The 23,198-nt window shown below is 43.7% G+C and overlaps 1 protein-coding gene across 1 annotated transcript in view; it reads right to left on the bottom strand.

Moving 5' to 3' along the window:
- Window positions 1–22,093: 22,093 nt before the first annotated feature.
- Window positions 22,094–23,198, bottom strand: part of LRGUK (leucine rich repeats and guanylate kinase domain containing) — a 49,691-nt gene continuing 48,586 nt past the window's right edge. The window contains exon 20 of the mRNA XM_069956216.1: window positions 22,094–22,499. Within this exon, the coding sequence (XP_069812317.1) occupies window positions 22,312–22,499 (188 nt within the window). The 3' untranslated portion in view covers window positions 22,094–22,311. The remainder of the gene's footprint in view (window positions 22,500–23,198) is intronic.

Here is a 23,198-nt window from a genome sequence, read left to right as displayed (position 1 = left end):
CAAGGACTTATCAGCTGCTGTACGTCCTGCAGGAAATGTTTTCTTTTTAGTCAGACATGTGCTCTCTGCTGACATCTCTCTCCAAGACAGGAACTTTTCAGAGCAGGAAAGGTTTTATATGGGAATTATTTGCTACTCTGGATAGTTCCTGTCTCGGAAAGAGATGTTAGGAGAAATCACTGTGTCAGACTGAAAAGAAAACAACATTTCCTGCAGGACCTACAGAAGCTGATAAGTATGGGAATCAATATACCTTTCTGAAACAATTTGATTTGAAAGAAAAGGCTTTTTGCTGGACAACCCCTTTAAAAGTGCTTCAACAACATGACTTTGTGGTCAGCAGCTAACTACCATGCACACTTTACTACAAGTTGGTGCTGTTTTGTGAGGCAGCTTTTGGCTGCATGGCTTCTACAGTTGCAACAAGTAAAGGGAATTGTCGCCTATAGCTGTGTGGCCAATAATTGTGGCATTTTCTGGTAATATATGCACAGTTTTAACACATCTGAAAACACCCTATGTTTTATGACTATGGGCCCTTTTAGTCCATTGATCTGACAGTTCAGTGCTCATTTAAGGTACCTTACACGGCTCAGTTGTTGTGCAGACAGGGCCATACAAACAATAGATTATTTGTTGGCCCTTTGAAACATGAATTACAGCTGACAGATTCCCTTTAGGCTATGTTCACACAACAAATTTAAGGCAAAATAACAGACTTTTTTGATAATGACTGCCACAACTAATGTTCATGAACATTATCTGCGACCGTTATTTCTTAACATATGGCCATCCTGTTTAACATAGCCTGAAACTGCTGACACTTAGATAGCTACAGTATAACTATGTCAAGGAGACATGTGTTACCTTTCATATATCGAGCTGTGCTTCCAGGATACATAGACATGCTTCTATTCTTGTACAAAGAGTAAGAGGCTTTTGAGTAAGAGGCCTCCAATAAAGGGGCATGGAAGGGGACGGGGAGTAAGGAGGTGTTACAGCCTGCTGCACTCCAGGAGAAGCCTCTTAGATTTGTGTTATAGAATAAAATCATTTTGTTATGGTATAGAAGCACAGATAAGTATATGAAGGGTAACAGTGTAAGCAGTGGAATTGCAGCTGACAGATTCCGTTAGGCCATAAATGGTGTTTTTATGATTAAAGAAATTGGTAAAACCTTAAAAATCTTTTATTTTTTACTTTTCTTTTAAAACAAATATGGTGGGTCTTTATAAAACTGTTTGGCTTTCCCACACCAAATCAGAGCTCTGATTTCATATCTAAATGAGAGCTGTAATTGGTTGCTATAGGAAAGACAGATAGTTTTGCTGTTTGACAGTCTTTATTCCTCTCAGTGTGTGAACATGGCCTAAGGCTGCTACCATGGCAGCGGAGCTGTAGAAGGAAATAGAATTCTGTCTCATCTGTTGTGCTCTTTATTTTGCTTTATGCAGTATTCACACTATTGCACAGTTTCTCTTTTTTCTGATGCTTCTGTCTATTTATTTATTTATGCATACAGTCATTTATCTAGTTTGAGAGGTGAGAGTATAAGCATACATCTTGTGTTGGAAGTCAGGATGGGTGCATACAGGTAAAATTCTGTGTACATTTGTTTGCACACTATAAATTACCTCAGCAATGTAATATTCAGCCACAGTTCCTTTAAGACAAGCTGAAACCTGTTAATATTTCTTACCTTTCACATAATGTCCATAGCACTCCATTGTGTAAATAAGGAAATAATTACATAGTAATAAATAGAAATGGTTAAATTCAGTTTCTTGTTATATTTGGTCATGTATACATCTGTAAGCTATAATTGACATGTTGGGTGCTGCAGAAATCTCATAACATCCATCATGGGATCAAAATTACTGAAATGACATAAAAGCATATTGACTAAAATGATTACTTTTATGAGTATGTACATTATTGCCACAGCCTCCATTTGCAGATTGATACACTAGCCTTTTCTTTGTTTTACTACTTGAATGTCACTTATTTTATGTTGCAGAACAAAAATTGTACAAATGACTGGAGCCTAACGTTTGTTAGAGATGAGCAAATTTAAAGTAATTACCAATCAAAATACTTTAACTCCGTTCTGCTCCGGGTGCTGGGAAAGCTGGAAAGTTTCCCAGGACTGGATCTAGCTTTTCCAGACAGGAGCCAGCTGACAAGCTTACTGCCGAGATAACAAAGCAGTTTCTTTTGTTACTTACTGTAAATTCACTCATCTATAGTTCATATAGTAGAATGGATTGAAATAGGCTTACTAGTTTATGAGATCTTTTATAATTATAAAACAATACAAAGTTCCCCCTTTACGCTCCTTTGATACAATAGTTTGAGGGAGAAATACCCATACTTAAACTTAAAGGGGTATTCCAGGGAAAATCAATAATTTAGCAAAGGAAAGGGTTAACCAAGGTTAACACTTTCCTAATATACTTACCTGTTGTTTTTTGGCCCCCCAAGGAGATCTCCGGTCCGGTCACGTGATCTTGTGGCTCGGATCCTCTTCTCCTTCCGGTTCGGTGACGTCACCCGGCCGGCGCCGCTCTCCGTCTCATTAGCAGCAGAGCACTGAACCCTGACTGGCTTGGTAGCGTGCAGCCAATCAGGGTTCAGTGCTCTGCATCCCCACACGCTTCAGAGTGGGGGTCCCCTGAGGCTGCAGTAAGTTATCAGGGGTCGTCGGGCTCAGTGCCGGTCACCAGTTACATGGGCCGGCACTGCACTACAGCAGGTGATCACTTCGCAACCCCCCCCCCCCCCCACCTTGTCAGCGATGCCGACCGAGTCCCGGGAGGGGATGCGGCGGGCGGCATTACTTCATTCATAGCTACCAGACACCCGGCTGCCCGCCGCATCCCTTCCCCCCAGGGACTCAGGGTCGGCATCGGTGGGGAAGTAATGTGTATCGGCTGCTGATCCCCCTGGCCCCCCCTCCCTGTGTCCCTGTCAGATCACTCACCCCCACCCCCGGAGCGTGCTGCTGGCCCCGATCTCTGCACTGGTCTGAAGCCCCTGTACTCAGCTGACAGGCGCTGTGTACAGAGCAAGAAATCTCTCCTGCCTCACTCACACAGCGCCTGTCAGCTGAGTACAGGTGCTTCAGACCAGTGCCGAGATCGGGGCCAGCAGCACGCTCCGGGGGTGGGGGTGAGCGATCTCTGACAGGGACACAGGGAGGGGGGGCCGGGGGGGATCAGCAGCCGATACACATTACTTTGCAGGACTTATCCCCCCCCCCCCTGTGTCCCTGTCAGAGATCGCTCACCCCCACCCCCGGAGCGTGCTGCTGGCCCCGATCTCGGCACTGGTCTGAAGCACCTGTACTCAGCTGACAGGCGCTGTGTGAGTGAGGCAGGAGATTTCTTGCTCTGTACACAGCGCCTGTCAGCTGAGTACAGGGGCTTCAGACCAGTGCAGAGATCGGGGCCAGCAGCACGCTCCGGGGGTGGGGGTGAGTGATCTGACAGGGACACAGGGAGGGGGGGCCGGGGGGATCAGCAGCCGATACAGGATAAAGGATTAATGTCATACAGATACAATGAGCCTTTGTAATAACCTTAAAAGATATATTATCATATACAATACATCATAGTCTTACCAAAAACATAAGTAGAAAAACAGTAATTTATAATATCACCTCAAAACATGGTATAGATGTCAGATATTCAAATATGCTACCAATAGAATGGAGAGAATCGTCTTAACAGAGAAAGGGAAAAGCTTAAGAAATTTAGAGTGCTCCCAGAGTTCCCTTTTGGGTGGCCATGCAATACCAATCAGTGTCCTTAAATTGATTAATGACAGAGTCTCTCTCTTCTATAGTAAAATCATAAATTAGAAATTGTGTCCATTTGGACATAAATGTTTTTGTTGATTTTTCTTTGGTGCGCAATACATCCAAAAGTTCCCAATGAAAGATCTCCTTCAGAGCGGAGATTACCTCAGAAATGTCTGGTAGAGTATCCAGTATCCAGTGTCTTAATAAACATTTCAGGGAAACTAAGAGTTAAATGAATTCCTTTAGAAGTAAGTAATTTAGGAGAGGGAGTAGTAGTCTCTATATCAATAAAATGAAAAAGATAACTAAGAGGGAGAAGTGGTATGGCATGGCCCCAAGTGGATAAAAGAGCCGCACAGAGTCCCAAAATTCCTGCACTCGCGTGCAGGCCCAGGCACAATGAAACAAGTCTGCTTTAGGAAGTGAACATTTCGGGCAACTGTTTATGTGAGAAGTGTGGGAGTTGGAAAAAGTAATATTAAAGGCATATATTGCCTTGTGTATAAAGCAGAAATGTATTTCACATAGAACCACATTAGGAGTGGCAGAATGCACTAGTTGAGATCCTCTCAATATTTGTTGGGTCAGATCCTCTGAAAAAATTACGGAGGACCATTTTAAAAAAAAAAATTTGTCTAGATAAATTCTTTTGAGAGCGTGATCTAAGTTCTCCATATGTATGTGATAAAGAATTATGAACCGGTGGTGTTGGGAATAGATTATCAAATTCCATATCACTTTCTGCTTCTGCTATGTCCCGTACTCTGGAAGTAAGAAATTCAATTATAGAATCGTATTGAGGTAAATGAAATGAAGACAATTTAAATCGTGTTCTGACGATATCGCACGATAAGAAAGTGTTGGAATTAGTATCCAGCAGATCCCCAACAGAAGCAACATGTGCTCTCTGCCACTCCGAGTAGTCCAATTTGTCTGGATCAGGTGGGTAAAGTGGTGAATGCCACAGAGGAAATCTTTTCGATAGGCAAAAGGGTAAACCATATAATTTTCGTATCGCCTTCCATGTGGCAATGGTGTCTTTAAAGATAACACTTCTCTTAATTTCTGGGGGGAGTTCTGGTAATTCTGGGACTTCTGGTAGAAGAAGAATGGCTGCAGCATTACTAAAATAAGTAATGGGGAGAATACGTTTATTGATGGAGATAAGGCGGTCGCTGACTATTTGAATAGTTACTTCTGTTCAGTGTTTTCAGAAGGCGGCCTTCACAATCACAGGATGGTTGGACACAACATTGCCTCCAGCTATATGGGTTCGGCTCCAGTATTTTCAGAGACTGAAGTTGCAGAGGAACTTGCCCGTTTAAAGCTGAATAAGGCGATGGGTCCAGATGGGATCCATCCCAGGGTTCTTAACCCTTTGAGGACCAGGCCCAAAATGACCCAGTGGACCGCGCAAATTTTGATCTTAGTGTTTTCGTTTTTCCCTCCTCCCCTTCTAAGAGCTCTAGCACTCTCAGTTTTCTATCTACAAGCCATGTAAGTGCTTGTTTTTTACAGGAATAGTTGTACTGTGTAATGGCGTCATTCATTTTACCATAACATGTACGATGGAATTCCAAATATATTATTTATGAAGATATAAATAGGTGAAATCGTAAAAAAGAATGCAATATGGTAACGTTTGGGGGGTTCCTGTGTCTACGTAATGCACTATATGGTAACAGCGACATGATACTATTATTCTATAGGTCAGTCCGAACACAACCATATGCAGGTTACACAGATTCTCTAATGTTATATATATTTTTTTTTATGAAATCCTTTTTTTTGCCAATTAAATATTAATAAAATGGGCTTATTGTGACGCTTATAACGGTTTTATTTTTTCACCTACGGGGCTGTATGTGGTGTCATTTTTTCCGCCATGATCTCTAGTTTTTTTATTAATACCATATTTGTGAAGATCGGACGTTTTGATCACTTTTTATTGATTTTTTTTAATATATAATGTAACATAAAATCGGTAATCTGCGCACTTTTTCCCCTCTTTTCGTGTACGCCGTTTACCGGTCACAATGACGCTTGTTATATTTTAATAGATCGGACAATTCCGCACGCTACGGTATATTATATGTTTATCTATTTATTCATTTTTATATGTTTTATTTATATAATGGGAAAGGGGGGTGATTTAGACTTTTATTGGGGGAGGGGCTTTGGGGTAGTGTGTTAGTGTTTTTTTTTTTTTTTTTTTTTTACACTTTTGAAGTTCCTTTGGGGGACTTGTACATACAATACTTAGATTTCTACACTGATGAATGCTATGCCATAGGCATAGCATTGATCAGTGTTATCGGCGATCTGCTCATTGAGCCTGCCTGTGCAGGCTCAGTGTAGCAGATCGCCGATCGGACCGCACGGAGGCAGGTGAGAGACCTCCGGCAGTCCGTTTCAACGATCAGGACCCCCGCAGTCACACTGCGGGGGTCCCGATCGGTAAGTGACAGGGGACTCCCCCTGTCACTTACACTTAAACGATCGCGGCGTTTAAGGGGTTAATGACACGCGGCAGCGCGATCGCTGCAGCGTGTCATTGCCGGTGAGGTCCCGGCTGCTGATTGCAGCCGGCCCCCACCTGCTATGAAGCGCGCTCCGCTCCGGAGCACGCTTCATAGCGGGAGAAACACCCAGGACGTAAGGTTACGTCATGGGTCGTCTGGGGACAGACTTCCATGACGTAACCCTACGTCCAGGGTCGTCTAAGGGTTAAAGAACTCAGATCTGTGATTGCTGCCCCCCTGACAGATCTGTATAACCAATCCCTGCTAACAGGAGATGTCCCCGATGATTGGAGAACAGCCAATGTTATACCAATCCACAAGAAGGGGAATAGAGAAGAGCCCAGTAACTACAGGCCAGTGAGCCTGACATCTGTAGTAGTGAAAATGATGGAAACTCTTCTAAAAAAGAAGATAATGGATCACCTAAAAATCAACAATTTGATGAATCCAAACCAGCATGGCTTTACTGAGGGCCGATCATGTCAGACTAATCTCATTGATTTCTTTGATTATGCCACAAAAGTGCTGGATGAAGGTGGTGCTGTGGATATCGCCTATCTGGACTTCAGCAAAGCTTTTGATACAGTTCCCCATAAAGAGCTGATAGAGAAGTTGGAGAAAATTGGACTAAATCGCTGGATAGTTCAGTGGATTTGTGGTTGGCTGAAGGATCAGAGGGTTGTTGTTAATGGTGTATATTCTGAGCAGAGACTGGTTACAAGTGGTGTGCCACAAGGGTCTGTTCTGGGTCCTATTCTTTTTAATATGTTTGTAAGTGACATAGGAGAAGGGTTGGTAGGTAAAGTTTGTCTGTTTGCTGACGACACAAAAGTGTGCAATAGGGTGGATATTCCTGGAGGTGTCAGTAATATGGAACATGATTTAGCTTTGCTAGATAAGTGGTCCAAACAGTGGAAATTGAAGTTTAACGTTTCCAAATGTAAAATAATGCACTTGGGGAGGAGGAATCCTCTATCAGAGTATCACATTGGCAGTACTGTGTTGGAAAATCATATCGTAAAACAGAAGTTCATGGTGGCACTACTAATCCCAGCCCAAGAATTGCAAAGTGTGGAGCAGCAGTAATCACGGCGGTGCCAGTTCAAAACAAGTTAGGCAGTACAATACAATAAAAAGGAAGAAACTGAACTGCACTCACCGCTAAAAAATGTCTTTATCTTTATTTATCCATCTTTGTTAAAAAACACACTGGACAGGGTGCTGGACAGAGTGCAGATAGTGCGGCGGCAGACGCCACGGAGGTAAGGTGACAGGCTGTTTCACGCCTCTTTTCCGGCGCTTCTACGGACCACCCTCCTTTCTACGTCATCACGTTATTTAAATATCATAGCTTACTGTGACGTCAGAATCATGTGATAGTGATTAGTGAAGACCAACAAATATACATAATATATATAATAAAACCAAGGATCCATTGTATATATTGCACATAGATACTAGAGGAGGTTCCGATCTACTCTTTCATTCAAGCCTCCAGGGCCTTCCGCCTCTGTACGTATAATCCACAGCAATTCAGTTCTTAAGAGCATGCGTTGTCTATCTTGCCCTACCTTACCAGGGACTCTTTCTATACCAGCATATCTTAAGACTGAAAAATCATTATCATGGCTCTCTCTCATATGATTAATAAGTCTTGTAGCTCCTATACCCGTTTTTAGGGAGTAAATATGCTCCCTGAAGCGAGTACACATGGCTCTTCTAGTTTGGCCGATATAAAATCGGCCACACGGGCAGAGAGTACAATATACCACAAAGGTGGTTTTACAACAAATGAAATCTTTTATGGTAATATCAACCCCATTTAGGCAGAGGTGTTTGCCTTTTATCATAGCTGGACACCATTTACAGGAACCACACTTATAATTCCCTACTAGATCATTTCTTAACCATTTGTCCTTTTTAGAAACAAACTTACTGCGGACCAGGTTATCCTTTTTTTTTTTTCATTTAGTACTTTTATTTCTCCACAGTGGCATAAAACATTATAAAAGACATTAAAACACCATTCCAGTCCTCTTTGTGCCTAATAACATCCAATACAAAAAAGCCGCTAAGAAATCATGCCTGTTTTAACAACCCAGAATGGCCCACGACTCTTGCTCTAACCATCCTTATGCAGTGTACAGTACCTTTTTCCCTTTTTTTCTTTTTTTTTTTTTTTTCTCCTTCCCTCCCCTCCCCTCCCCCTCCCCTTCCCTTCCCTTTCTTTTTTTCCTTTTCCTTCCCCTCCCCACCACCCACCCACCCGCCCACAGAGGATGTAGAAAATAAGAGAGAAAAGAAAGAGAAAGAGAGAGAGAAAAAAAAAAAAAAAAAAAAAAAAAGGAGGGGGGGAAACCTCATCAATTCATTTTCCTATTTTCCCATTTCACCCATATCTTACAGAACCTAGTCAGTGCTTTACATGATTGTTTTTTAACCAGAGATTTTTCATAATTGTACACTCTTTCCACTAATTGCTCCCATTCCCCAAAAGGAGGAGAAGAAGGACCCATCCAATAACGGGAAATTACCACCTTCACCAGAGTAGTAAGTTTATTTATACATCTACCATCTCCCACCTCAGAAGAGAAGGCCCCCATCAATAATGAAAAGGTATCCTCCTCAAACACCATGCCCATTAAGTTCTTCATAAACCCTATTACCTCACCCCAGAAAGTCTGAACTAGTGGACAATCCCACACCAAGTGAAAAAAATCTGCATGTTCTTGCTGACATTTCGGACAGATAGAGTCTGTCCTACAATGCATAATATGCAACCTTTCCGGGGAGAGGTAAACTCTGTATAAGATCTTAGCCGATATCAAGCGATGGGAGGCGCTAATCGAATTTATCCTACAATTCTTCTTCATTACCTCCCATTGGGAATCGCTAACATTTCCTATTCTAAGTGCCCACTTTTCCCTCATCCTGGACAGATATGGATTGCTCCTCTCACGAACCAGATACTTATAAACCCCCGACAATACTTTCTTCCCCTTCGGGAGTGACCTTAAATATTCAAAAAACGGATGTGACTCTATGTGCCAACCAGCCTCTTTAACAGAGCTTTTATAAACGTTCAACAATTGTAAATACCAAAAATAGTGCGAATCTGACAACATAAAAAGTTTTTTACAGTCCTCAAAAGAAATAAAATTCCCATCCACTATCAGCTGATTCAAACGTTTTAACCCTCTATTTTCCCAGAAACGTGCATTTGGAAATTTAAGGAATTCCTCAAGTTCCTCATTCCCCCAAAGTGACGAAAAATCAAAATAAAAAGTGCACTTACATATTTTCTTCAAGTGTTTCCAAATGTTACAATATTTTTTAACCTGTGTTAAACTTCTGCCACCACCAAAGGCAGCATCAGCCCCCACCAGTGCATCTGCATATTCCCACTTAGAATTTTCCAAAATATAACTTATAACAGAAAGAATCCCCCCTGTGTAAATCCTGCACCCCAATTGCTAAGTAATAAATAAAAAAATCCGGCAATCCAAGACCCCCCTCATCCAATCTTCCAGTCCAATTTTTATACTTAAGTCTGGGCCTGCCCTTCCAGATAAAGGAGTTTAACATTGTAGACAATTTTTCAAACCATGATTTTGGGATCCAGATAGGGGCAGAATATAAGAAAAACAATACCTGGGGCAAAATAACCATTTTGATTAAAGCTAGTCTGTCTGCCATAGCGGATACTAACTGGGCCCATAGATTCAGCTTACTCTGAATCTTCCCCCGCAGAGGGGAAAGGTTCAGACCAAGGAAATCCCCAACATTACCCGAAATCCTGACACCCAGATATTCAATAGACCCCCCAATCGGTACCACCGACACCCTCAAATCTCTCAATGATTCATCTGGTTCGAGAGGGAGCAACGCCGACTTTGTCCAGTTAACTTCCAAACCCGATACAGCTCCAAACCTGTCTACCAAGTCCATAGCAGTCAAAATATCTCCTCTTCCCCCCTTAACAAATAATATAATATCGTCAGCATATAACAAAATCTTCTCATTTATACCTCTTAACCCAAAGCCCGATATCTGCTGTGAGGACCTTATTAGAGCAGCCAAGGGTTCAATATAAAAAACAAAAAGAAGAGGCGAAAGGGGACACCCCTGTCTAGTACCACGTGAAGGAGAGAACCAATCAGAGGGATTACCATTAATCATAACTCTAACCATAGGGAGAGAGTAAAGCAACTTCACCCAAAAAATAAAGTTCCCTCCCACTCCAAATCTCTCCAAAACTTTCCAGAGAAATCCCCACTCCACCCTGTCGAAAGCTTTAGTAGCATCGATCGACAGGATGGAGCGGGGACCACCGGAGTCTATCTGCAAATTCGCAAACACTCTAGATATATTATCCTGTAAAAATCTACCGGGTACAAACCCCGTTTGTTCTGCCCCTATCATCTCCGGAGCCACTTCCGCTAATCTCTGTGCGAGCACTTTAGCCAGAATCTTACAATCTGTATTCAATAGCGAAATAGGACGGTAAGAGTCTATTTTAACCGGATCCTTATTTTTTTTTCCAATAAGCACGATGCTAGCCTCCCGCATAGACCGGGGTAGACATCCCAGCCTGCAGCTTTCCTTAAATACCTCTAACAGCTTAGGGAGAAGGATATCTTGGAATTCTTTATAAATTTCAAAGGGCAGCCCATCCGTTCCTGGTGTGGACTGACCTCTAAAGCTACTAAGTGATTGTAAAAGATCCTTCACCGTTATGGGTCTATTCAGCATAATCTTTTGTTCAGGATTCATAACAGGTAACTCTAGACCCCCCAACAGTGAGTTCGTCCCACCCTCATCCACTGAACTAGAGGAACTATAGACTTCCTGGAAATGCCGCAAGACAATATTCTGAATCGCATCAGGATCACGTATTTGTCTCCCTTGTTCATCTGCTAACATAGTAATGCATTTTTTCGGATCTTGATTCTGAACCAGTCTGGCAAGGAACTTCCCCGCCTTTCCCCCCTCTAAGAAGCGGGTCTGACCCTGAAAAAAGATCTTTTGTTGCGCCTTTAATAATAAAAACTCTTTCAGGTTATTTTGCAGCCGCTTTAGTTCCTGCCCATTTTCCCGAGATGGATTCTCTACGAACTCCGCCTCTGCGGTATTAAGCTTGGTTCTAATCAAACTCTCCTCACTATGATATTGCCTTTTTTTACGATTCACTTCCCTATAAAGTACCCCCCTCAAGAAGGTCTTAAGTGCGTCCCAGACAAACTGCAACTGCGTAGAATCTCTATTCGTATTCCAAAAAAATTCAATTTCTTCCCTAATCACCTGTTTTTGATCCAATAGGGATAACCAATAAGGGTTAAACCTAAACTCCCTTCTAAGGCTTACGGCAAATCCAGGAATCCCAATCCCCAGCACCAACAGAGAATGATCAGAGAGTGATTTGGGCTCATACCTAAGTGACCCCACCCACTTTATAGAGATACTGTTACAGAATACAAGGTCTATACGGGAGGCCGCACCATGAGAGGCACTAAAACACGAGAATACCGGAGTGAGACCATAGAGGCTCCTCCATACATCATACCAATCTAGTTCTTCTACTACCTTAGCTAAAGGGGTAGGACGTGAGAGTTCTTCCCTCATCCTACCTCTTCTATCATTATGGTTATCCATTGGGCAATTGAAATCACCAAGCACGAACAACGGGATATCCCCCTTCTCTTGCAGAAATTCGATCAATTTCAATAACACTTTATGTGAATATGGAGGGGGAACATAAACTGCGGCCAACACAACCACAGCATCATAAATCCTACAGTGTAAAAAAATATATCTACCTAGGGAGTCAATTCTCGAATCCAGCTCCTGAAAGGGGACCCCCCTATGTACATATATAGAAACCCCAGCCGAAAAGCTGGAATACACTGTATGAAATTGATGCGAGGCCCACCTTCTTTTAATCTTCCCGATGTTATCTAAAGAACAATGTGTCTCCGCCAAGCAGACTATAGCGGGAAGAAATTTAGATATTCGGTCAAACATTGCACATCTCTTAACCCGATCTCCCAAGCCTCTTACATTCCAAAAAAGAAACTTACACTTACTCCCGCTCATAATCTAGAAGAGGAGAGGGAAAAGAGAGAAAGAGAAAAGGGAGAAAGAGGAAAATAAAAAAATAAAAAAAAAAAAAAAAAAAACCCCGGCATATAACAAAATCAATTACCTCTACTACATCCCCCACCCCCCGCAGGAATCCTCCCTCCTCCCCATACCCTCCCCATATCTCCCCCCCCCCTCCCCCCTCCCCCCCCCCCAACTGGCACCCCAGACAACTCATGCTAGGGCACCTCTTCGAAAACCGGCAACCACCGCTGGCCACTGCTCCCCCACCCCCCCCAACCCCCCCCCCCCCCCCCAACCTCCCCGATCCATTTTAATCTATTCCCGCCCCCTCCATCCACTTCAAAGCATCTGCAGGTGAAGAAAAAAAACAGACAGAATCCTTATAAGTCACTCGTAATCTGGCCGGAAAAAGTAATGAAAAAGATATGCCAGCTTGATGTAACCTCCTCTTTATATCTCTAAACGATATTCTCTTGACCTGAGTAGCCTTGGAGAAGTCCGGAAAGAATGCCACTCTCCCCCCATTAAACAGCACATCGTCCTTTTTCCTTGCCAGCTTCAGTATAGCATCACGATCGCTGGAACAAACCATTTTAATTAGTAATGCTCTAGGAGAGGAGCCGGGCGGGAGGGGTTTGCTTGGGATCCTATGAGCCCTTTCAATGCCAAACAATTCCGAAAAAGAGTCCCTTCCAAAAAGATCTATTAACCACTTATGACAAAATTTGACAACATCCTCTGATTCCGACCCCTCAGGAAGTCCAAGAATCCTCACATTAGACCGACGAGAGCGGTCCTCTAGGTCAGTAATCTTATCATTACACGTTTTAATCTGTTTTCCATGATCAGACACAGTCTTTTTTAAACACACAATTTCCTCCTCCAAACCTGGTACGGATTTCTCAAGTGATAAGACTCTTTCTCTGATTTTGGATAAATCATCCCTTATTAGATTGACATCTGTAGAGAGCGAGCCAACTTGCAATGATAAGTCCACCAAAGATTTACTGCAACCTTTCACTTCAGATAATATTGCATCCAGTTTACCACCTGCCGCCAGATTGCCCTCCTCTGCGGCCGTCTCCCCCCCCTCCTCCTGGAGCGCAGCATATCGAGACCCAGCAGAATTCACCATAGGTGAAGGGGAGCGAGAAGCCACTACTTTAGCATAATTCACAGGGGATTTCATATATTCATCAAGCTTGACAGACTTATCTTTCGCTGTTCCAGCTTTCTTATTAGAGTTTCTTGAGGTCATAATGGCCACTCCTCCCCCTCAAATGGCAGAAATAGCTACAGAAGAGACATCAGCATTAGCTTCACTCATGTAAATCATAATAGAACATACTTAATATTGCAGGGTCAGATCCAGAAAGGCGTCTAACAGAATCCATATATTTTACACTGTACCTTGACCCCAATTGCAGTCCCGAAAAAGCAAATCAGCACTTTCCACAGAGCAGCTTTTAGTCCCCTGCAATGCTCTGGACCAGCAGACACTTCCACGGTGATGTCAGGGCAATGCTTCATCTGCGCCCCGGCTGCCCGCCTAACCAGGACCAAGCAGCGCCTCACAGATCAGGCCCCCGACAGGGCGCATTCTTATTGGTCCTCGGCCCCACGTGACATACCGGGGCCTTCCAACCCGCCGCCTGCGGCAACTCTTCGGGGAAATATCCCGTCCCCCCACTCCACGCCACGCAATACACCTTTTGTCCACCTCCGGAACATCCTCTCCTTGCACCAAGTGGTTAGAGTCCGGCTGCAGTCAGCCTCCCAGTCCATCCTCCGGTCAGTATTTCCACCTGGCATATCCTTGACCACCTGCCCGTCCGGGATACCAGGGACTTCCCAGGGGCGTCATCACTTCATCTCGGGGGCCTTAGCTGGAGCCGCTTGAACGGAGGAGGAGAGGGGAGGAGGAGGGGAAGGGAGAGCAGAGCCTCCAGCGGCGTGCGTCCTACGTCATGACGCGCCGCCCCCAGCTCCAGGTTATCCTTTAAATTTGCACTTCTTCTAAAGGTGACATACGGTTTATTATTAACCCATTCTCCCAAAGTGGGATCCCCTTCCAACATACTCCAGTATTTGTTTATTACGCTGCGAATTTGGGGGGCCATGGGTGATAATTTGAAAGAGAACGCAAATCTGTCACTCTTCCCTTTCTTTTTTCTGTTAGTTGCTCCTTTTAGTAGTGTGAGTCTATTCTTCATTTTAGCTTTATTATAGGCTTCATCTAACAGCGATTTAGGATATCCTCTCTGGAGCAGGCGTAGAGTCAAAGATATCGAGGGTCTAAAAACAGAGGGCTACCGAAAACCCACATCTTCTAATACACTACTCCACTATAACAGCTATCATACGGAGTCTACAAAGAAGGCAGTCCCCTACGGCCAGTACTTGAGATTGCGCCGCATCAACAGTGATATGGAGTCCTTTTTGCGGCAGGCGGACGATTTGACTCTACGCCTGCTCCAGAGAGGATATCCTAAATCGCTGTTAGATGAAGCCTATAATAAAGCTAAAATGAAGAATAGACTCACACTACTAAAAGGAGCAACTAACAGAAAAAAGAAAGGGAAGAGTGACAGATTTGCGTTCTCTTTCAAATTATCACCCATGGCCCCCCAAATTCGCAGCGTAATAAACAAATACTGGAGTATGTTGGAAGGGGATCCCACTTTGGGAGAATGGGTTAATAATAAACCGTATGTCACCTTTAGAAGAAGTGCAAATTTAAAGGATAACCTGGTCCGCAGTAAGTTTGTTTCTAAAAAGGACAAATGGTTAAGAAATGATCTAGTAGGGAATTATAAGTGTGGTTCCTGTAAATGGTGTCCAGCTATGATAAAAGGCAAACACCTCTGCCTAAATGGGGTTGATATTACCATAAAAGATTTCATTTGTTGTAAAACCACCTTTGTGGTATATTGTACTCTCTGCCCGTGTGGCCGATCTTATATCGGCCAAACTAGAAGAGCCATGTGTACTCGCTTCAGGGAGCATATTTACTCCCTAAAAACGGGTATAGGAGCTACAAGACTTATTAATCATATGAGAGAGAGCCATGATAATGATTTTTCAGTCTTAAGATATGCTGGTATAGAAAGAGTCCCTGGTAAGGTAGGGCAAGATAGACAACGCATGCTCTTAAGAACTGAACTGCTGTGGATTATACGTACAGAGGCGGAAGGCCCTGGAGGCTTGAATGAAAGAGTAGATCGGAACCTCCTCTAGTATCTATGTGCAATATATACAATGGATCCTTGGTTTTATTATATATATTATGTATATTTGTTGGTCTTCACTAATCACTATCACATGATTCTGACGTCACAGTAAGCTATGATATTTAAATAACGTGATGACGTAGAAAGGAGGGTGGTCCGTAGAAGCGCCGGAAAAGAGGCGTGAAACAGCCTGTCACCTTACCTCTGTGGCGTCTGCCGCCGCACTATCTGCACTCTGTCCAGCACCCTGTCCAGTGTGTTTTTTTAACAAAGATGGATAAATAAAGATAAAGACATTTTTTAGCGGTGAGTGCAGTTCAGTTTCTTCCTTCTTTTTATTGTACTGTGTTGGAAAATACTTCAGAAGAGAAGGATTTAGGGGTAGTGATATCTAACAGCCTTAAAATGAGTCACCAGTGCAACCAGGTGGTGGGGAAAGCAAATCGTATGCTGGGGTGTATAGCTAGAGGTATAACCAGTAGGAAGAGGGAGATTGTGATCCCGCTGTATAGAGCTCTGGTGAGAACACTTCTGGAACACTGTGTCCAGTTCTGGAGACCTCACCTACAAAAGGACATTGATAAAATAGAACGGGTCCAAAGACGGGCAAAAAAAATGGTGGAGGGTGTGAGGCATAAACCATATCAGGAACGACTTAAAGATTTGAATCTGTATAGTCTGGAGGAAAGACAGGAAAGGGGGGACATGATTGAAACCTTTAAGTATGTTAAGGGACTAAATAAGGTTCAAGAGGGGAGTGTTTTTAGTAAAAAACTGAGCTCAAGAACAAGAGGACACAGTGAGAGGTTAGTTGGGGGAAAGATCAGAAGCAATGTAAGAAAATATTATTTTACTGAAAGAGTAGTAGATACCTGGAAAAAACTTCCAGCAGAGGTGGTTGGTAAATCTACAATAACAGAATTTAAACACGCCTGGGATAGACATATATCTATCCTAAGATAATAAGAAAGAAAATACTAAAAGGGCAGACTAGATGGACCCAGTGGTCTTTTTCTGCCGACAATCTTCTATGTTTCTATGAGTGAAAAGTGAAATCTGGTTGCTAGTGGCAACTAAGACAATTCTACTTTACACCAGTTTCATAACTCTCCCTCTAAGATCCCGGGCCGCGGTTTAAAAAGCGGACCGCGGCACCGACTTCCCCGTGACGGCGCTGTTCTATCCCTGGATCAGATTAAAGAGGATGTATCTGATGGTACATCCTCTTTAAGGCCATGCTTGGGGGGGGGGGGGGGGGGAGTTTTCTTTTTATGATTTTATAAAATGCCAAGATCTAGCATGAATCTTCTAGTCGTTGCATGTGCCTAAACTGTACCGTGAGTTTTAAAAAATGCATAATTTTCTTACACTAACCCTTCATAGTGTTAACAATGTGATTTTAGCACTGTGACTGCTGTAATTGAGCTCATAAGAGTTCCCTCTATAATGCACAACTATTTCTCATTCTCTCCGAATGGCTGTTTGCCCTTAGAAAACACACACACACACACACACACACACACACACACACACAGTGTTACTTTCTCTTAGTTCTCAGGCCAATCTCATTACAGCACTGCTATGCCAGGCTGAAGAGGCTACATTGTGTTGGAAGAGAATTTACAGTACACTACTATAGATGGCTTGTGGTGGAGAAGGGGTTACCTATGCAAGAGCTGAATGATGTTACTGTATGTGAGCAGAATGGAAAGAAACAGCATAACAAGGAACACTGTTACACTAAGGGCTTATCCACGCGTTCCGTAAATTACATGCCCTACAGACGGGGAAGGCCTGCAATAGACTGTTTCTCCGCCCAGCATGATGTATTAATATCATGCTGGGAGCAGGAAAACTCTGAATCTCAATGGGTACAGTAGCGACAGAGCTGTTTGGCTGTGTCACGACAGTTAACCCCTTGCCTCCGCAGCCTGTTTTGGCCTTAATGACCAGGCTCATTTTTCAAAATCTGACCTGTCTCACTTTATGCACTTATAGCTCAGTGATGCTTTAACGTATGCTAGCGATTCTGAGATTGTTTTTTCGTCACATATGGCACTTTATATTAGTCGCAAAATTTGGTCATTACTTTGTGTGTTTTTTGTGAAAAACATCAAAATATCATGAAAAATTTGAAAATTTTGCATTTTATGAACTTCTGAAATTCTCTGCTTCTAAAAAAGGAAGTCATAGCACATAAATTAGTTACTAAATCACATTACCAATATGTCCTCTTTATTCTGGCATAATTTGGGAAACATATTTTACTTTTTTAGGCTGTTATAGGGCTTAGAAATTTATTAGCAAATTATCACATTTTGTGAAAGTTTCCAAAACTGATTTTTTTTTAGGGACCAGTTCTTTTTTTAAGTTGATTTAGGAGGCTTGTATACTGGAAACCCCCATAAGTGACCCCATTTTGGAAACTAGACACCTTAAAGAATTAATCTAGGGGTATAATGAGCATTTTAACCCTACAGGGGCTGGAGGAAAGTATTTACAATTAGGCCTTAAAAAAATAGAAAATTTTAATTTTCCAATAATATATATGTTTAGATTAAAGTTTCTCCTTTCCAAAAGGAACATGAGAGAATCTGCACCCCAAAATTTGTAACACAGGTTCTCTTGAGTACAACGGTACCCCATATGTGGGCGTAAACCACTGTATGGGCACACAGCCGGGCTCAGAAGGGAAGGAGCGCCAATTAGCTTTTTTAATGCAGATTTTTCTGAAAAAGTTTGAGCGCCAGGTGCGTTTGCAGTGCCCCTGTAGTGTCAGCAGAATAGAATCCCCCCAAAAGTCACTCCATTTTCGAAAGTACACCCCTCAAAGAATTCATCTTGGGGTAGGATGAGCATTTTGACCCCACATGCATTAGAGGAAAGTATTCAAAATTAGACAGTAAAAATGAAAAACACGAATTTTTCTAATAATATGTTCGTTTAGTTTGAAACTTCTCAATTTCACAAGGAAAAAGAGAAAAAAAAAAGTACCCCAAAAATTGTAACGCAGGTTCTCCTGAATACAATGGTACCCCATATGTGGGCATAAACCACTGTATGGGCACACAGCGGGGCTCAGAAGGAAGGGAGCGCCAATTAGCATTTTCAGTTCAGATTTTGCTGAAGAAGTTTCTGAGCGCCAGGTGCGTTTGCAGTGCCCCTGTAGTGTCCGTAGAAGAGAACCCCCCCAAAAGTCACCCCATTTTGGAAAGTACACCCCTCAAAGAATTCATCTTGGGGTGTGGTGACCATTTTGACCCCACAGGTATTAGAGCAAAGTATTTAAAATTAGACAGTAAAAAGGAAAAACTCGAATTTTTCCAATAATATGTTCGTTTAGTTTAAAATTTCTCAATTTCACAAGGAACATGAGAGAATCCGCACCCCAAAATTTGTAACGCAGGTTCTCCTAAGTACAACAGTACCCGATATGGGGGCATAAACCACTGTATGGGCACACAGGAGGGCTCAGAAGGAAGGGAGCGCCAATTAGCATTTTCAGTTCAGATTTTGCTGAAGAAGTTTCTGAGCCCCAGGTGTGTTTGCAGCGCCCCTGTAGTGTCCGCAGAAGAGAACCCCCCCAAAAGTCACCCCATTTTGGAAAGTGCACCCCTCAAAGAATTCATCTTGGGGTGTGGTGACCATTTTGACCCCACAGGTATTAGAGGAAAGTATTCAAAATAAGACAGTAAAATTGAAAAACTTGAATTTTTCCAATAATATGTTTGTTTAGTTTGAAATTTCTCAATTTCACGAGGAACAGGAGAGAAGCTGCATGCCCAAATCTGTAACGCAGGTTCCCCTGAGTAGAACGGTACCCCATATGTGGGCATAAACCACTGTATGGGCACCCAGCCGGGCTCAGAAGGGAAGGAGCGCCAATTAGCATTTTCAGTGCAGATTTTTCCGAAGAAGTTTCTGAGCGCCAGGTGCGTTTGCAGTGCCCCTGTAGTGTCAGCAGAAGAGAACCCCCCCAAAAGTCACCCCATTTAGGAAAGTACACCATTCAAAGAATTCATCTTGGGGTGCAGTGAGCGGTTTGACCCCACAGGTATTAGAGGAAAGTATTCAAAATAAGACAGTAAAAATGAAAAACTCGAATTTTTCCAATAAATGTTCGTTTAGTTTAAAATTTCTCAATTTCACGAAGAATGGGAGAAAAAATGTACCCCAAAATCTGTAACGCAGGTTCTCCTAAGTACAACGGTACCCCATATGTGGGCATAAACCACTGTATGGGCACACAGCAGGGCTCAGAAGGGAAGGAGCGCCAATTTGCTGGAGCAAAACCGCAGCTAGTAATGGTTATTAGAATAGCGCAGTTACTAAAATACAATAAAAAAATGATTACAGGTAATGAGGGGTGGTTACAGATAATCTGGGGTGGTTACGGGCAACGTGGGGTGGTTATGGGCAACGTGGGGTGGTTACGGGCAACGTGGGGTGGTTACGGGCAACGTGGGGTGGTTACGGATAAACTGAAGTGCTTATAGGTAATCTGGGATGGGAACCTTTAACGTGCGGTGGTCGGGGGCAACGTGCGGTGGTCGGGGGCAACGTGCGGTGGTCGGGGGCAACGTGCGGTGGTCGGGGGCAACGTGCGGTGGTCGGGGGCAACGTGCGGTGGTCGGGGGCAACGTGCGGTGGTTAGTGACAACGTGCGGTGATTATGGGCAGCGTGCGGTGGTTATGGGCAACGTGCGGTGGTTAGTGACAACGTGCGGTGATTATGGGCAGCGTGCGGTGGTTATGGGCAACGTGCGGTGGTTACGGGCAATCTGGGTCGGATATGGGCAACCTGCGGTGGTTACGGGTAATTTGGGGGGGCTAGGGGTAATCTGGGAGTAAACTGCAATTATTACTATAATAAAAAGTGTGTGTTTTATTTTTTTTGTATGTTTTTCACTTTTTGTACTTTATACATTAATTTTCACTGTATTACTATGATTACTGTGATATTTTCTATCACAGTAATCATAGTTCAGTGACAGAGACCAAATTGGTCTCTGTCACTTTAAATTTTCTGAGATAAATGATTCTGGAGCGCATGCGCACTTCAGAATCAGCCTGGACGTCGAGGAGGACGGAGCTCCGTGGATCAGGTAACGTATGTGGGGAAGGGGGGGTGACTGGGGGGGGGGGGGGGCGACTTGGGGGGGGGGGGGGGGCACGGTGACACTTTTTATCCCCTGTCACCAATGATTTATGGTGACAGGGGATAAAAAGTGCTGATCAGCACTGGGAACAGGCGATCTGCGGTATATAGTATATACCGCCGATCACCTGCTCCGGGACCACACGGGGGGGGGTCCCCGGTCACTGCACCATGCTCTCCGCTACCTCCGGTGGCGGAGAGCATGGGGCTTTGATCACGAATTCATTTCCATCCCTGCGAACAAACATCGTTTGTTCGCAGGGATGGGGGCGGCCATCTTGGATCTGATGGCCGCCCGGGTAGGGTGATCGGGGGGCTGATCTGGGATCTGAGGGGACATTTTTCATCTCCCCCCACCGTGAATCCACGGTGGGGGGAGATGAAAGCTATCGGCGGCGCCGGTAATGCCCGGTACCTGCGGATTGCCGCTAAAACGGTAGTAGCGGCGATCCGCCGGTATCGGGGGACGAGGGGAGGGGGCCGGGGGACACATATTGAGTGGCGGTGGGGGGGAGGCAGTGTTCTGCAGCCTCCCCCCGCCGCCCGATCGGCGGGGGACACTGAATCTCGCCATAGACGCTGCGGTCGCATTGACCACGGCGTTTATGGGGTTAACTGCCCGGGGGGGGAGCGCGGCTCTCCTCCGGGCAGTGGCAGCAGGAGGATGCTGTGTGACACAGCCTCCTCCTGCTGCCCGATCTCACCTAGGGACAGAGGTGGGGAGGCAGGGAAAGCATGACGTCCAGGGACGTCATGATGCGTTCTGCCACTGCTTTTCATGACGTCCCTGGACGTCATATTGGGGGAAGGGGCTAAAGCAGCCAACAGTTCATCCAGCTCACCTGGTGAGTGCCCGACCTGAGAATATCCCAGTCCGGACCGGGAAGGCATCGGGAATCAAATGGGGAAGGTTCGACAAGGCTCGATCATCTCTAGTAAAGACATGATATAATTAGAGATGAGCAAACCGGGTTCGAGTCGATCCAAACCCGAACGTTCGGTATTTGATTAGCTGACGCTGCTGAACTTGGATAAAGCTCTAAGGTTGTCTGGAAAACATGGATACAGCCAATGACTATATCCATGTTTTCCACATAGCCTTAGGGCTTTATCCAAGTTCAGCGGCCACCGCTAATCAAATGCAGAAAGTTCGGGTTCAGATCGACTCGAGCATGCTCGAGGTTCGCTCATCTCTATATATAATACATATGCCTGTCCTGGTCAGAAAATAGGAACCTGTGGAGTTTTATTCTAATGAGAAACCTGTTTAATTGTATCTTTTTTCAGAAAAAGTTGAGGAAAATAGCTATTTTTAAAAATGTTCTACAAATATAGTAAATGCAATATACAGTGTAAATATATTATAAATGGATCTGCATAAAAATAATATGTTCCTTACAAACAAGTCTAGACATCCAAAATAAAATCATCATAAATAATAATCTGGTCAGATCAGTGTAAATTAACAGTAAACCACTAAGTGTTGTTTGAAAGCGAAAACTAAGTTGTTGACTTCTTGCGTCCTGATGGAATAGGTGGTAGAATTGGTTTGGTATTGGAGCCCGAATGTCTTCTATAGATTCGGGGTGAAGATGATGTGGATTTGGATTTGGAAGCACTCACATCCGAACGATTTGTAGATGGAAGCCGTGGGGTCTCTGGGGTATTTCCCACATATTTTTTGTCACCTGCCAAGTTCACGGACAAAAGCAAGATACACAAGTTAGGTTTGCTGCCCTCCTCTCTCTTTTTTGTACAATAGATGAACTGAGAAATAGATATAGAAATAATTTGCAATTAACAGGTCAGACATTTTCTATGTAATTAAACAGCTTCCCAGTGGGGATCCAAATAAGGTCCCTTTATGGTGCGTTTACACAGAAAGATTATCTGACAGATAATCTGCCAAAGATTTGAAGCCAAAGCCAGAAACAGACTATAAACAGAGATCAGGTCATAAATAGAGATGAGCGAACCAGGTTCGAGTCAATCCGAACCCGAACGTTCGGTATTTGATTAGCTGCGGCTGCTGAAGTTGGATAAAGCTCTAAGGTTGTCTGGAAAACATGGATACAGCCAATGACTATATCCATGATTTCCACATAGCCTTAGGGCTTTATTCAACTTCAGCAGCCACCGCTAATCAAATTCCGAAAGTTCGGGTTCGGATCAACTCGAGCATGCTCGAGATTCGCTCATCTCTAGTCATAAAGGAAAGCCTAAGATTTCTTCTCTTTTCAAATCCATTCCTGGCTTTGGCTTCAAATCTTTGGCAGATAATTGTCAAATAATCTCTGTGTAAATGGTCCCCTACACTGGCTAATTATCGGCAACTAGCGTTGCTAGAGGCGCCTGTTCGGCCAAAGGTTCGCTTATCTCTAGTCAAA

Source organism: Dendropsophus ebraccatus, chromosome 1, assembly GCF_027789765.1.
Source record: "Dendropsophus ebraccatus isolate aDenEbr1 chromosome 1, aDenEbr1.pat, whole genome shotgun sequence".
Taxonomy (NCBI): Eukaryota; Metazoa; Chordata; class Amphibia; order Anura; family Hylidae; genus Dendropsophus; species Dendropsophus ebraccatus.
The sequence above is the reverse complement of the archived record's forward strand: the minus strand, read 5'-3'. Positions and strand labels throughout refer to the sequence as shown.